Consider the following 16488-nt stretch of genomic DNA (forward strand, 5'->3'; position numbering starts at 1 on the left):
GTAGTGGGCTACAGAAGAATGATAATAGGTGTGCACAATAAAATGGTTAATGCAATGGGAAGTTTGCCAGAAAGCCTATAGTTAATGTTAATGTGCTGCAACTTGGCCACAGTGCTTTGTGCATAGCTTAAAGCTGATCCTTCCCATCTTGTAAGGAGCAGCCATCTTCGTTCACTCACTCGTAGACCCAAGACTGATATTACATCTGATGGTCAACTTTACAGTTTTTATTACAGCACAAGCAGCAGCTAACTAATGTTTGATTGCTTCAGTCCCAGCAACATGTCCTCCAACATGTTGCTATAATTACTGAGAAGTCACTCAAAGCATTCATCCTCCCACTCCTGTCACTCTGTCAATACCCTCGTTGTTGCCTGTCAGCCAGCCCAGACTGATGCTGCCCATGCTGAGGTGGTGCAGTCCAAAGGTGGGCCTTCTGGGGTCAGAGAAGCCCATGGTAGTCCTGCAAGGACATCTGCAATTTCCCCTGGTATAAGTCTCCGCTAGCCTTGCTGCAGCCACTGGAGGAGCACAGCATAGGAGGTCTAAGGGAGGAAAGAGTTGCCTAAATTACCTTCTCCTTTCCCTCTTCTCCCTCCTGCTCCTCAGCCATTTGCTGTACAGCTGGTGGCAAGGGCTGCCCCCTGTTGATGGCAAAATTATACAATCATCTGCAAAACTCCACAAGGGTGATCCTGTATTAGAAGTACTGTTTCAGCACAGATTGTGCATAGGAACCATGTTGTCAGTGGATAGGCCCTGATGTCCAGTAGCCATTCTTTGGTTTGCCATAGTGCTTTGGATGTAACTGGCACAGTGAACTGCTGTTGCAGAATGAAGCATCAGGATCCTTCCCCAAATACCATGCAACCTACATGATGCATCTTCTATGGTCACAAACCAGCTGATATCGAGGGAATGGAATCCTTTCTAGTATAGGGCAAAATTGACATGTAGCGCCAGCAAGTTGATACATATGCAGTCAAGGGCACCAGCAACAACATAAGTCTGCAATCCTAATGAAGCTACGCCCGGAACTTTAATGGCATGCCAGCCCCAATTCCGGGGGCGGGCTCAGCTTGGAGAACGGTGTTCCCCATTAGCCTCAGGTGGGATTGTGCGAAACTTGGGCAGATGTGCCAGTAAAATTCCACCCTACATGTTCACCTTGCCTGCTTGTCGCTGTCAGGAGAGAATGAATTATAATCAGTTTTCGCTGAATACAGAGTCTCAGTGACCCTTTTGTAACAGTGGGTGGTCCACCACAAGATGTTGCAAATATCTTTAACTTGGCATGCTAAACTTCACTGCCAAGAATACCTTCATTGTAACTGGCAATGTGATTCTTTCCCAGCTCTGATGCTCCAACTGTGAGGCTAAAGGAAGTCTCACATTTCAGCATGGAAATCCTTATAATGAGCAGACATCTCACACTTTGTTCATCACAGATGTTCAGGTGAGAGAATTGCTCCATGAACACCCAGTTTATGACTTCTTACAGAGGGCCCTTCTCCTCCTATCCCCCTCTGTCAGCAGCTTTTCCTGTTATGTTCTATCTCCAAGTCATACTGTCCAAGTTCAAAGGGGAAAGCCAACCACTGCACGCATATTTGGGTGCAACTGGTTGTGCAAAAGCCTTGAAGTCAGTCAAAATTATTTTAAAACTTGCCACAAGAATCTCTTTAGACTTTGACGACTGTAAACGGCTATAGAAAGCACCAAATTTTTGTAAGATCAAGTAACAGAAGAAAACAACTAGCATCTTACCTGTAAGCAGTTGATGACCTCTTTAAAAACTGCTAGTCCGAGTTCCTTCCTCCTCTTGAACATATATGGGTATTAACTAAAGCACTGAGCTCCAAAGTGGCACCACTGGCAACAAATCTACATTGCATATCGACTGACATTGAGCCATAGAGGTTTATAGCATGGAGGTAGGCTCTTTGGCCGAACTTGTCCATGCCGCCCAGTTTTTACCACTAAGCTAATATCAATTGCCTGTATTTGGCCCATATTTCTCTATAGCCATCTTACCACGATGATCTGCCTACTTAGAAATTTCTAGTGAACAATCACTGTGCACATTAACCAATATGATGGTCAATACAATTCACTCCAGAAGATTATGATGCACCATGGATGCTATTCTGGAGCTTTAAGGACATTAAAAGGGTCCAAGGAATGGACGCAACTGAATACAATTTCTAACGTACAGATACTTCCTTGGGCACAGTCCTTCAAATCCAAGAAGCCTGCTCACCAGGGCATCATTCATCAGCGAGAGTCAATGGATAGAAAGCAGAAGCGCTGAATATTTTTTATGAGGATATACTCTGAGGCTAACTGTAGCACTTCAGCTTTTGCCCAGCTGATATCACATGCTGTAACGGAAAGTGGTAGCTTTGAAATTTTGTACGGATGAAATCAAAGTCAAAGAGTTTTCTTTATTTTAAACTTACCTTAAATTCTCAGCACAACCAGAATACCACAAACATAACAGATCACATAGCAATGTCTTACCTTTTTACACATCACCAACTGATGGTCAAATAAGAAGAATGTTCTTTGCTGGTTCCGTCCATAAGGCTGGTAAATCCATGTCATTTCCCCAGAATAGATCAACTCAGAGCTCCTGTCCAGAACATCGTCACCCTTAAAATATATTTAAAAATAATCTCAAATAAGAACTTGGATTTACTAATCTTAAAGATTATTCAATAATATTGAAGTGTAGGTAGCCTGGAAGACCTATAATCATAGAATTCCTACACTGCAGAAGGAGGCCGTTTAGCCCATCAAGCCTGAACCAACAACTGGCCAATCTATCTAACCCACGCATCGTTGGAGTGTGAGAGGAAACCGGGGCACCTGGAAGAAACCCACACAGACATGGGGAGAACATGCAAACTCCACACAGTCACCAAGGTCAGTACTGAACCTGGGTCTCTAGCAGTATGAAGCAGCAATTCTAACCACTATGCCACAGTGCTGTCAATAATCAGCTATTCAATCTAATTCAACTCAATCTTTTTTTAATGTTAATACATTTGGGGTAGAAACCAGACCGAGCTGCAAGATTTTTACTTGCAATGAAGGTTAATGTCAGGGAACAAGGATGTTTGAAAAACATCCAACTGGAAACTTGGTTTATTCAAGCGAATACTTATCAATTAAACAACATCACTAAAAGAGATCATCAGGTCATTATCACATTGCCAATTGTATAAAATTTCCCTGCCATATATCATACATTACGATGAAAATGCACTTCAAAATGATTTCATTGGCTGTAAGGTACTTTGGGGCTCCCTGAAGTCATGAAAGACATTATATAAACTCAAATGTTTCTATCTTTTGAAAAGAATTAATGTGGAGCCGGTATGTGTGTTTCTCCAGTTCCATTTAAATCTTTCCTTCCAACCCTAAAATACATCAATCAGGCAGCCATTAGATATAAAACACCAATCTCTAGTTCATAGATCAATGCTGCTTCATCATATATTCAATCCATTCTCACTTCGGAATGTCACCCAGAAGTCCAATGCTAAATCAGTTTGAGGCCATTATGCTGAAGCTGTAAGTACTTTGGTCAAGGCCTACACTAAACATTGATTGTGATAGTTCTGATCAAGTCACAAGAAAACATAAAATTATGGAGGTGTGCTATGAACTGTTACAATCTAATTTCTAACGTCAAAAGACTGAACTAAAAGCAAAAGTGGGGAAAACTCAAGCTTGCTAGCCTTTGAAAGATGTAATTAAGAAGAAACCTTACAGTGATGTAATTGAAACTGGGGTGTAAATTTGATAGAAAGGAAATTTGGAAAGAGTTCAATATGGGTTGATGATTCTTTATCACCCAGAATGACTTTATTCACCACTCAGTGGAATATAAAGGATTAATCCAGAGGACGGTTTTAATATAGCAAATGAAGCACAGACTGATAAAAGAAATGTTCAGAACTGGCGTCAGGAAGCACAGTAATCTTAGGATAGTTGCTAGATAGGGCGATAGAGGCAAAAATAGCTGCAGTAATTCAGGAGTCACTTAGAACGATAATAGGGAGAGCATAAGTTCCTACAGTAGGTTGCAGGGTTTCTTTCGCTTGCACTAATCTTTCCATTAAACATCTGCTTTAAGGGCCATCCTGGTAATTTCATGCACAACCTTATTAGTCTGAAAAACATCCTTTTAGAAATCAGAAATTTCACAAATTATTCCTCATGTAGCACAACTGTGAGTTGGCCCCACCTCCAGAGAGTTTGATGTTACATTTAACAGTTTTATAATGATTTTTGAAGATTTGGAGTCCCAATTGAAAGTGAAAACTTTCCATCAAGCAATGATAGGACAAAACTTTGAAATGGGTGCTTTTTGAAATCAATGCAAAGAAAAGTTGGGAAACAATGATAAAACACAAAAATGGCTGTTAAATATGTTTGAATATTTTCTTGAGTGAAGTAAAAACTGAAATGACTTGCTGAAGTGTAAATAACAGTTTTGTTGTTACAGCAGTTAATGTTAGCATTATTTTAACAATTTAGATATAAAAACAGCCACAGAGATTTTGACGCCATGTAATTTCAAACCCTGTTATTAGTACTAATTTTTGATTTAGTATGGAGTACAACATTTTTAAGCCTTTCAAATGAATGACAATGCCCAAATGTGGCCATGAATAAATGCCTAAAATGGAAAAATTGAAATAAAAAAACTAATTACAGGGTTATTTTCATACAAATATAGTTTAAAGCTTTTGGCATAATAGAAATAATGTTTTTTTCAAAATTCAGGAAAGCTTCCCATGAGACAGTATGGTTAGTCTCACATTTGCACTGTCAAAAATTTTGATCTTTACGTTTCCGTTAACAAAATATGTTTTATAGACTATTCCTGTTATTGCAAGGTCACTTTTTATTCAAAAGAAATTATGATTATCCAGTAGTTCAAACCATAACATCTCTTAAGCCTTCCATCAAAGTTTTAACAATGTAGCATTGAAGGTATTTTGAACAATATCAGTACAAGCTGATAGATAATTCAAGATAAATAGCTTTGAACTAAGACAGCTACACACAGTTAATGTGGTGACCTACTGAATACAAGTTTGATACATTCAGCATTCCAATGAGTTTGCACATCTTGGATTTATTTGGGAGAACAGTTTATGCATTTGATGTAATATTTAACTAAGGTTTAGGTTAGGGCAGCTTACCGAAGAACACTGGCTAGGACTAGACAACAGCATTGCAGGTTGTTTGTCTAGAAAATATACCTTCCATCAGGCGTTTATCAAACCACCACTTGAAATTGATGATACAGTTACCGCATTACTTCCATGCTTGTCTGTTCCAAACATTTTTCATCCTCTCTGACGTCAAATTTAAACTGATTTTCCATCATCCTTCTTCTAAGTTTAAAATTATGTTCTCCTGTTGTTGGATCTGTGCCTATGTTAAACATATTGACATTTGGTTTCCCTGTGCTATTTTAGAATTTTAAAAACTCTCAATAGAATCATCCTCCTATAGAAACACAGAAAAACTAGAGCACAATACAGGCCCTTCGGCCCACAAAGTTGTGCCGAACATGTCCCTAGCTTAGAGATTACTAGGCTTACCTATAACCCTCGATCTTACTAAGTTCCATGTAATTATCTAAACGTCTCTTAAAAGACCCTATTGAATCCACCTCCACCACTGTTGCTGGCAGCCCATTCCACGCACCCACCACTCGCTGAGTGAAAAACTTACCCCTGTCATCTCCTCTGTACCTACCCAACACCACCTTAAACCTGTGTCCTCTTGTGGCAACCATTTCAGCCCTGGGAAAAAGCCTCTGACTATCCACTCGATCAATACCTCCCAACATCTTATACACCTCTATCAGGTCACCCCTCATCCTTCTTCTCTCCGAGGAGAAAAGGCCGAGCTCCCTCAACCTAAGCTCATAAGGCATGCTCCCCAATCCAGGCAACATCCTTGTAAATCTCCTCTGCGCTCTTTCTATGGCTTCCACATCCTTCCTGAAATGAGGCGATCAGAACTGTGCACAGTACTCCAAGTGGGTCTGACCAGGGTCCTATAAAGCTGCAACATTATCTCTCGACTCCTAAACTCAATTCCTCAATTGATGAATGCCAGTACACCATACGCCTTCTTAACCACAGCTTCAACCTGCACAGCTGCTTTGAACATCCTATGAACTTGGACCTCAAGATCCTTCTGACCTTCCACACTGCCAAGAGTCTTACCATTAATATTATATTCTGCCATCCTATTTGACCTGCCGGAATGAACCACTTCAGACTTATCTGGGTTGAACTCCATCTGCCACTTCTCTGTCCAGTCTTGCATCCTATCAATGTCTCGCTGCAAATTCTGACATCTCTCCACAATATCCACAACACCTCGAACCTTTGTGTCATCAGCAAACTTACCAACCCACCCCTCGACAAACTTACCAACACACCCCTTGAGGTTATCTTGAGGTTACTCCTGGCTCTGTTCTATTATAATCGCTGAACCTTGGGAATTTGTAAATACTTTAAGTTTATGTAAATTTGGGAGTAAGGAGGGAATCTCCAGGTGGTGACAGACCCTTGTGTCTACTGCCCTTGGCTTCTAGGTGGGGTAGTGGTTGTGGGTTTGGAATGTGATGTTGAAGAAGCCTTGGTGAGTTGCTGCAGTGCACCTTTTAAATGGTAAGCAGACCTTGTAAGCAGATGTTTAGCAAACTATCATGAAAGAACTGTAGACACACTTCTGGTGTAATTCCATGTGCTGCACACTATTTTTAGTGCTTTAATTAATGTGTTTAAATTGCCAACTTCCCAGTTGTTAATGTGTTTATTTTAAACAGCGAATGACTGTAAAATAAGACAGGCAGGAATTAAATTGAAAATGGGTAAGAGGGCTTGGGTAAGATACTCTGTCAGGGAGTCGATGCAGACTTGATGGGATGAATGGCCTTCTCTGCACTGTTGGGATTATATGCAAATCAAAGTGTATAAATAATACACGGAAAACAAAATGAAGCCACTGTGTCTCAGAAATGGAGGTTTTCTGTTTGCCAGGAAACTTGAGCATTTACATCATAAAGGTCGTCTGCACTCCCTCAGGAAGGTTGAGGAAACAATGTGATCACAGTAACAGTCTGAACTGTTCCCATGGCAATCATATCAGTTTTGCAGTATCCAAAGGCTTCAGAAGTAGAAACTGCCTTCTAATCCCTATTTTGTATTTCTGAAGTCTTTCTAATGGCTGCTCTTTGAAGCAGTTGAAAAATATCCAAAATGCAAAGCTCATTGTTTCCCCAAGTTCATTCCAAATAACCACAATGCCCAGTTTGAAATGAATAAATTTAAACCTTGTAATGAAGCCTACAAATTATTCAAATACCACGAAATTCAGTGTTCAACACACTGAAGCTGCATCATTTCACAAACTGAGGAAGCTGTAAAGAAGTTTATTCAAACTCTGGTATCTGCAAATAATTCCAGGTTAAATTCAAAATCATGGATAATTTGCTCCATATCACCCTTTCCTTTGCAATTTCCTGAAGCCTTAGTGCCAAAGCAAATTCCCAATGTCCCTGACTCAACCCCACAAGCAGACTTCTCTCTCAACTCCACTTTCAATGATAGAGTCTTAGCTATTTTGATGCCACAACTTAGGATGCTGTCTCCAGTTCGTGCCTCAAGAAAAGTCTGTGGGTGGAATTTGACAGTCCCACCAACCCCCACTGGGAGCGATCTGGCAGGTGGGCGGAAGTGCAAAACTGGATGGTATGGTGGTGGCACTGTGCCTGTCATCTTCCCACCTCCTTTTGGAGGGGTGTGCCCACACCGTATGATGAAGCCGTAGATGAAACCAGCAGCCTTGTTGATGAGGGTGTATCAGTTCTATTTGGAGATATGCCTTCAACCACTGTCCCCCCCTCCCCCCACCACCCACAGCCTCACTTTCCCAAGGTACTCGCCTTCCACATATTGTGCCTACCCCACCCCAATCCTCCCAAATCCAGTCACCTACACCTCGGTCACCTGCCCCAATGCAAAAGCCCCATGTCCCTTTTATTCAACGCCATGGTTGACTGTCTGTAGTGCCAGCATTGGCCACCATTCGCAGGGGCACTGCTAGCGCTAGATGCTGCCAGCTATCCAATGGCCTGGCAGCTCATGGAGGTGGAACTTCCTCAAATATTGGGGGCCAACGTTTTGCACTGAGTCAATTAAAAGCCCAACAGTTGGCTTGAGGTGGCCAGTCAGAAGTGGGTTTACCATGACCTTTAACATGGGAGAGCCCATGGCTCCATGTTAAATACAGCCCCCTATTGCCCAATCAGAAAATCAATTTCTTAAATGATTCCATGGTTTTTGCCATGATTATTTTACTGGGTTATCCAATTCAGCTGTTAATCACTGTATGTGAAGAATGTGAAGATATTCTAGCTACCTATGTCAGACTTCTATTTATTGATACAGTTCAGCCTTCAACACTATTATTCCCATAAAATTCATTTTCAAACTCTGTGGTCTGGGCTTCGGCATCTCCCTCTGCGATTGGATCCTGAACTTCCTAACTCACAGACCACAATCAGTAAGGATAGGCAACAACGCCTCCTCCACGATCATCCTCAACACCGGTGCCTCACAAGGCTGTGTTTTCAGCCCACTACTATACTCCTTGTGCACCTATGACTGTGCGGCCAAATTCCCCTCCAATTCCATTTTCAAGTTTGCTGACGGCACCACCATAGTTGGTCAGATCTCAAACAATGGCAAGACAGAGTACAGGAATGAGATAGAAAATCTGGTGAACTTGTACGGCAACAATAATCTCTCCCTCAGTGTCAACAAAACAGAGGAGATTATCATTGACTTCAGGAAGCGTAAATAAGAACATGCCCCTGTCTACATCAATAGGGATGAAGTAGAATGTGTCGAGAGCTTCAAGTTTTAGGTGTCCAGATCACCAACAACCTGTCCTGGTCCCCATGCTGACACTATAGTTAAGAAAGCCCACCAACCCTCTATTTTCTTGGAAGACTAAGGAAATTTGGCATGTCAACTATGACTCTCACCAACTTTTACAGGTAGAAAACATTCTTTCTGGTTGCATCACAGCTTGGAATGGCTCCTACTCTGCCCAAGACCGCAAGAAATTATAAAAGACTGTGAATGTAGCCCATTCCATCACGCAAACCAGTCTCCCATTCATTGACTCTGTCTACACTTCCTGATACCTTGGCAAAGCAGCCAGCATAATTAAGGTCCCCACGCATCCCGGATTTTCTCTCTTCTGCCTTCTTCCTTCGGGAAAAAGATACAAAAGTCTGAGGTCACGTACCAACCGACTCAAGAACAGCTTCTTCCCTGCTGCTGTCAGACTTTTGAATGGACTTACCTCGCATTAACTTGATCTTTCTCTACTATGATTGTAACACTACATTCTGCACTCTCTCATTTCCTTCTCTATGAACAGTATGTTTTGGCTGTATAGAGTGCAAGAAACAATATTTTTCACTGGTATGTTAATACATGTGACAATAATAAATCAAATCAAATCAAAATTGTCTATCATCTGTCATAAATCTGTTTTTCATTCCTATCCCATTCCATAATCAATGAATATATTAAAGTAGGACTTGAATTTAACTTTTATATACCATTTACTATGTTACAGAGTGCTTCTCAGTCAATTCATTTTGAGCTAACACCAAAGATTTTTATTTGCATAATTTGATTCTTTGATAGTAGGGATCCATATCACAGGCCATCCCATTGCCTCCAGCAGGGCTTGCATCTATGCTTTTGTGGCTTTGGTAAATAAAAATGGACACTGTAAACATCATAAGACAAGAGCACTATACAGTTTCAGTGTGACACCCCACAAAGCTATACTAACTGATGATATTGTGCCGCATTCCATTTGTTTGGTTGTTAATATTCCATATACTGAGTAATAGTAACTTGAGAAGGAACAGTATTAACTTTAATGATTCTCCTCATTCCATGTTGTTCCAAAAATGTTGGGGTAGGAGGTATATGCTTGTAATGCGTAACTCTGTAAATAAATGTTGATAAAAATGTGCAAAGAGTAATTCCAGTTCTATCCTTTACCAGCTGACTTTCTGAATATTAACAGCAACTGAAGCAGTGGTAGAACTGATACATTCTGGGTTCCTGGTTTGAGTGAATTTACAACAGCAAATCTATGAACATTAGGTGAGGATAGCAGGGATACCTAGACTAATGGTCAAATAACTTGCCAACACTCATTCTCATGGCATACACTGAAATGGAAAAGATGGAAAAGATATCCTGCTCTGCCCAAGGCAGCAAGAAACTACAAATAGTCATGAATGTAGCCCAAGCCATCATGCAACCCAGCCTCCCATTCATTGACTCTGTCTACGCTTCCCACTGTCTCGGCAAAGCAGCCAGCATAATTAAGGATCCCATGCACCCCAGACATATTCTTTTCCATCTTCTTCCATCAGGAAAGAGATACAAAAGTCTGAGGTCACGTACCCACTGACTCAAGAACAGCTTCTTCTCTGCTGCCATCAGATTTTTGAAAGAATCTACCTCACATTAAGTTGATCTTTCTCTACACTCTAGCTATGACCAAAACAGTACATTTTGCACTCTCTCCCTTCCTTCTCTATGAACGTCTTGTCAGTGTAGCACACAAGAAACAATACTTTTTACTGTATACTAATACATGAGGTAATAATAAGTCAAATCAAATCAGGTACTCGATGATAATCACCACCTGTACAAATGTTCTCCAACTATTAGTTAACACCTTCAGGAGTGGAGCAGAAAAAAACTGATAATTCAAGAATTTAAGAAGTTATAAATCTAGGTGAGGCAATCCTTACAATTTCACATTTCAAAATTCAATTCCCTACCAATGTCATGTTTATTAAAAGCTTATTGATTTGTTCTTTAACTAAGAGCTCAATGGCATTGAATTTTTCGACCACAGGGGAGTGTCAAATGTGTACAAAAGGATGCTGGATGATCCTTGATAAATCTCAGGATCTGGTATGACTGGCAAAGTCGTTCTTCTTATTGAAATTTGATGGTTAACAAACTGAGAACCTTATGGCCAATGAGACCGAGATCATCTTTCTCCAGTCATTTTGATAAGTACAGAATAATTCTCCAGCACAGTGGTTAACTCTGCTGCCTTACAGCACCAGGGTCCCAGCTTTGTTTCCCGGCTTGGGTCACTGTCTGTGTGGAGTTTGCACGTTCTCTGTGTGTCTGTGTAGGTTTCCTCCTGGTGCTCCGGTTTCCTCCCACATTCTGAAAGACGTGCTGGTAAATAAAACTTTACTCTTAAACTTTAACTAAAGGCCTGACACAGGAGAAGGCATCAACAGCGGCAAAAAGAATAATTATTATATTGACATCTGAGGTGAAATCCAGTTGCAACACCTATCCTGACCAGTTCTATCCCAACTATTAACCTGCACACTCAGTCATCAAGTCTTGATATAAGTTAGCAATGGCAACCATTCTCATGGGTCTTTGGCTGGGTGTCATTTGCTTACTCAGTATCTTTACAATGGCAAGAATGATTTGATGCCAAGAATAATGCACCAAAGACAAAATCATTTCATTCTGAATCATGCTTCATTACCGCAAACCACATGAATGTTAAAAAATGAACATTTTTGAACCACACTATACAAAGGTCCACTGACCTCGGGCAGGATCTTCCAATCTAGGGGTAAGCATAGCTGGAAAATCCCACCCTATAGCTTTAAGTCGACTGCTGTCTAATTTTCTGTTTCAGCTATTACCAATTTTAGCCAAGAGTTTCAAGCAGCCAGGATCTTTGAATTGATTTGGTTCTAAAGGTGAAATGTTGGAAGAATTCAGACCATGTGAAGATTTATTTTAATTCCAGAAACCTTTTTGAAATTGTGATTGCTATAAATGTGTGATTTTACTGCAGTACATTCGTACAGGATGTCAGCAAGGTTGAGAAAAATAAAAGCAAAGGGACAGCAAAGGAGGAAGTTGCGAATTGAAGATTGTGTTATATGAAAAGTCATAGAATCTTACAGTGCAGAAGAGGCCCTTCAGTTCATCGAGCCTGCACTGCCACGTGTGAAACACCTGACCTCCCACCTAATCCCTTTAATTGCACTTGTCCCAAAGCCGAGAATGTTATGACATGCCAGGTGCTCATCCAAGTAGTTTATAAAGGACATGAGACAACTCACTTCTACCACCCTCCTAGGCAACGCATTCCAGATTTTTTTTTAAACTGGATAGACATTTTTCCTCATATCCCCCAGAAAGTCCAGAAGCATTTGCAGCTGTTGATTCAGATTTTGAGCAAAGTTGGCAGTTTTGGTGAACTGGTTGCTCATAAGCCACATTGCAATATCTGGAAGAGAGGGCTTATCTCCTTGTTAGAACAGTGATAATGTGCAGCCTACACTGAGAAACTGGCTGTGATTATCCTTAAATTGGTCAATTCATAACAAGAGTGTGAGTTTGATGTCCAATCAAGGGCCAATGGGAAGCTCACCAGCTCAGGCAAGTGAATGAAAGGGTGCCCCAAGATGGAGACATCATCTCTTCATTTTTAAAAATTTTATAACGTTCTTAGTAGCCAGGCTACAATTGTGAAGGGTAGCCCCACCAGTAGCAGGCCTGCAGCTGCAGCTGAAGCTAGTCTGGCAAGAATGGTCTTTAAGATTGCTTAGAGGGCTAATCCCCTAGTCTCCCGAGTGGGAGGCCTCTTCTAGACATCTACACGGCTCCTTGACTTGTTTGTGGACCAAGGTTTTCCAGCTGACCTCATGCAGTGAGCCTTATGGATCTTTAATTTTTGAAATTGCAGCTTTCAGATAGGCCATCTTACAGCCATTCTGCCCATGCAAATGGTGCCAGACAACCAGCACCCCAGCTCGTTCGTCTCCCTCCCTGCCGACACTCATCGAGGGCCTGAGAATTCAGACTGTGATTAATGTTAAGGAAGAATAGAAGAAACTGAAGGGAAAGGGAATAGCAGAACCCATAAAAATATTACATGATTCAAAAGGAGATCTAAATGGAGAGACATTCTGAATTGGTTTTGTTCATTTGATTGTGGAAATTATACTTTTTGAAATGAAGAAAGAAGAGGGAGAGATAATGTTTTAAAAAATAAGGAAAATGGCTTGAAAATATATGTTATGTCCTTATAGTTACAAGTATGTAATTTCTTTAGACTGATTCCATAACAATGGCAGTATTTTCATATGAAAGGTAATTTAAAACACTATTGATGGTACTGAGTGAATGTAATTGCTTAATTTGAATTCTTTAATGTGTGCAGAAAATGTTGTAAGTTAAGATACTGCATTAAGCACTAGTATTGAACTGTTTCACAACCCACAGTCAAAAGCTTACCTCCCAGTCAAGGACTGAAGCTTGCCATTGAGCCATCTTGTCAATATTTTCTAATCTTCTTTTGCGTTCATTGATTTGTTGGGTTACATTCCTCATAACTGCTAAAGCTGCAGCAACATATCTATAGTCACTGGAACACAATAAAAAAAAGGTTTTGATATATCTTTCTAAAAGTAATTGGCAAAAGAATGAAAGAGGAGATGAGCAGATTTTTTTTTAAAACACAGGAAGTTGTTATGATCTGGTATTCATAACCTGAAAGGGTGCTGCAAGCTGATTGAATAGCAACTCTCAAAAGGAAATTGGATACATACTTGAAAAAGGAGAAAAACAGTATAGCTGTTCGGAAAAAGCAGGGTTGTGGGACTAAGTGAATAGCCCTTTGAAAGGGCTAGTACAAATACCGTAGGCTGATGGAGTAGCTGATGCATTGTTATTGCTACATCCATCCATAGCAGGAATGCACCTCCTGGAGTTTAGAAACTGGGTTCTATCCTGGGGTATGATTGAACCTGCTGCTCATGCCATGCTCCCACTCTAGCGAGGTCAGAGAATTTGGAGGCCAGTCAGATCTCCATTCATCACTGCAGCAGGATGGAAAAATCCCACTGACGTGAATGATTCCAGCCCTGGTCTTTCTCCCTTGAATCTAGTTGGAACAACAGGGTAAGAGTTTCCTTTCCTCTGTCTGTGATTAGCAGACAAAACTTCACCTAATTTAACACTAATTAGTTCTGAATGATCAATCTCGGTGTGACAATGATTAGTGTAAATGAGTGCAGAAATAACATACAATAGTAATAGGATGTGGAGTGACCATTAATTTAACTATGCACAACAGAACTAATCATTCCACACCACTCACACAGCCACCCGGAACATTTCAATTTAATTATCTGACTTGTGTATATGTGATCATTTTTATTCACCAGACAATGCAACATGTTTATTTACAGGTAAAGGCGATAGAGGGACTTGCAGCAAGGTTTTGGAACAGAAACCCGAGTTCACCAGGGTAATCCCCCACCCTGCTCACCGTTTTGTACCCCTGATCATCTGATTTACTCTGCAGATTGATCCTTTAAGGGACAATCACAACATCCCCCACCCACACCCCCCCCCCCCAAATCATTTCATACAAATGTCAATACTCAATTTACATTGCCCAAGATAATTAAACATTTAGTACATTAATTCAGTCAATTATAAATTAAGTTTCTCAGGCGGTAACCAAACTCCTCCACCTGGGATGCTTCCACATCATCGAGGTTTACAGCATGGAAGCAAGCCCTTTGGCTCAACTTGTCCATGTCACCCTTTTTTTTAATCCACTAAGCTAGTCCCAATTGCCCACATTTGGCCCATATCCCATCTTACCTCTGCGGAGGACTACCTCTTCGAAACCTTCTTGTTTTATTTATGGATGGATGTGCTTCCCACATCATTACCACATATTCATTTTTGGTGCAACTTCCTGCCCTAACTGGTGAATGGCATCATTTTGTGCACTTTGTAACTCTTGTGCAATTTTTATAATGCTTTAATTTCTTTAATGCTAGCATTATCTCCAACACACTTAAACTTTATTTAAAATAAATATAAGTCCCCCACCAGGGACATGGTGGGTTGGGGTGATGGGAGGAGGAGTGGGGTGTCAATTGTTTAGGCTGCCAATCTCAGAAGGGTCAGGTCAGAGCCTGGTGGTGAAGAATAAGAGAATCAATGAAGAATGCAGGGGGAATCAAAGTTTAGAAGATGGGTTCAATGATCAGAGGAGGCCTTATGTGGCTGAGGGGGGAATTTGTGTGGGTAGTCGGATTGTGGAGAAGGTTGTGAGGGATGCTTCATGGAAGTTTCTCAGGCACAGACTTGGATCCTGGTGGGTGCGAAAGCATTCATCTTCTGAGTCCAATATATCCTCAACTCCATGAACACGCCAGGTTAGCTGACACTTGGCAAACCCAGCCAACATTAAAGTTGAAAACCTGCATGACAATTAGAATCACAACCTCATTATTGTATCTTATTTTCATGTTGCCTCTTTGGAATGCTTCCCAACCAACCCCAGTGACAGATAGAACTACAAGTGGGTAGATTGGAGGCAGGTTTCTTTGAAAGAAATAATTAACTGTAAAGAATCTTCTTTTAAATTATATTTTAATCATATTCTTGTCGTTCAGTGTGAGGTATCTTGGTCGTGTAGAATGAAACACTCTTCATTTGGAATATTTGAGCTCTCAGTTCAGTTCAGATATCACAATAATAAATTACAATAAGATCCTTTCTGCTTTGTCCAGCCTTAGAATAATATAGAATAACAAAAAATAACATGGAATAACGAGTGAATAACATTAAAATGATGTGGAATAACATAGAAAAACATTAGAATAACTGCAAAATTTTTTCCTGCACTGACCTCTCTGAATTAGATTGTTAGTTTAATGACAAACAAATAGCAGTTTTGTGCCGTGGGCTCTTTTGCTTTGTGAATTGCTTTGAAATTGCTAAAATTAATTTCATACTAGACTGTAACAATCTACTGTACAAGACATTTCAAGCTGAATTTTAACCTAAACATGGGGCAGGTTTGCATTGATTAGTTTGGTGCCTCGGTGGGATGGGGGTATAAAAATCTGAAAATATATTTACTGTTCATCTATTATTGTGATACTTGAATTGAATCAGGACCTCAAGTATTTGAAATTAAACAATTAGAAAACTGAAATTTGGAACACTAGCCATTTATGAAGTAGATGCAGGCTGGAGACAAAGATGTCTAGAAGTGACCCACACTGTTAAAGAAACTGTATTGTTTTTTCAGCATTGCCTGACATTTTTTATTAATATCTTACTGATTGAAGAATGATCGTGGGATAAAGAAAAGCAGCCAATTAACAAAATCACATGATTGGCTAAATATCCTCAGGGAAATTTCAATTCTTTGGAAAATTAATTCCAAAGGTCAGAGTCCTGGGCTATCTTTCGAGATCATTATTTTCCTTTTAATTATTGGTATATATTCTTTTTCTAAAAACCTCCTTCATGTATTTTAGTATCTAAATCATAG

General features: G+C 40.3%; 1 protein-coding gene across 3 annotated transcripts in view; it reads right to left on the reverse strand.

Annotated features, from left to right (window-relative positions):
• arhgef9a (Cdc42 guanine nucleotide exchange factor (GEF) 9a) overlaps positions 1 to 16488 on the reverse strand; it is a 292494-nt gene that overhangs the window by 80032 nt on the left and 195974 nt on the right. For all 3 annotated transcript variants that reach the window (XM_080187433.1, XM_080187431.1, XM_080187432.1), the window contains exons 6-7: positions 13422 to 13551; positions 2521 to 2652 (exon numbers count right to left, since the gene is read on the reverse strand). In XM_080187433.1, coding sequence (XP_080043559.1) covers positions 2521 to 2652; positions 13422 to 13551 — 262 coding nt within the window. The remainder of the gene's footprint in view (positions 1 to 2520; positions 2653 to 13421; positions 13552 to 16488) is intronic.

The sequence above is a fragment of the Carcharhinus amblyrhynchos genome, chromosome 4 (assembly GCF_965287045.1).
Source record: "Carcharhinus amblyrhynchos chromosome 4, sCarAmb.v2.hapA, whole genome shotgun sequence".
In the NCBI taxonomy this organism is placed as follows: Eukaryota; Metazoa; Chordata; class Chondrichthyes; order Carcharhiniformes; family Carcharhinidae; genus Carcharhinus; species Carcharhinus amblyrhynchos.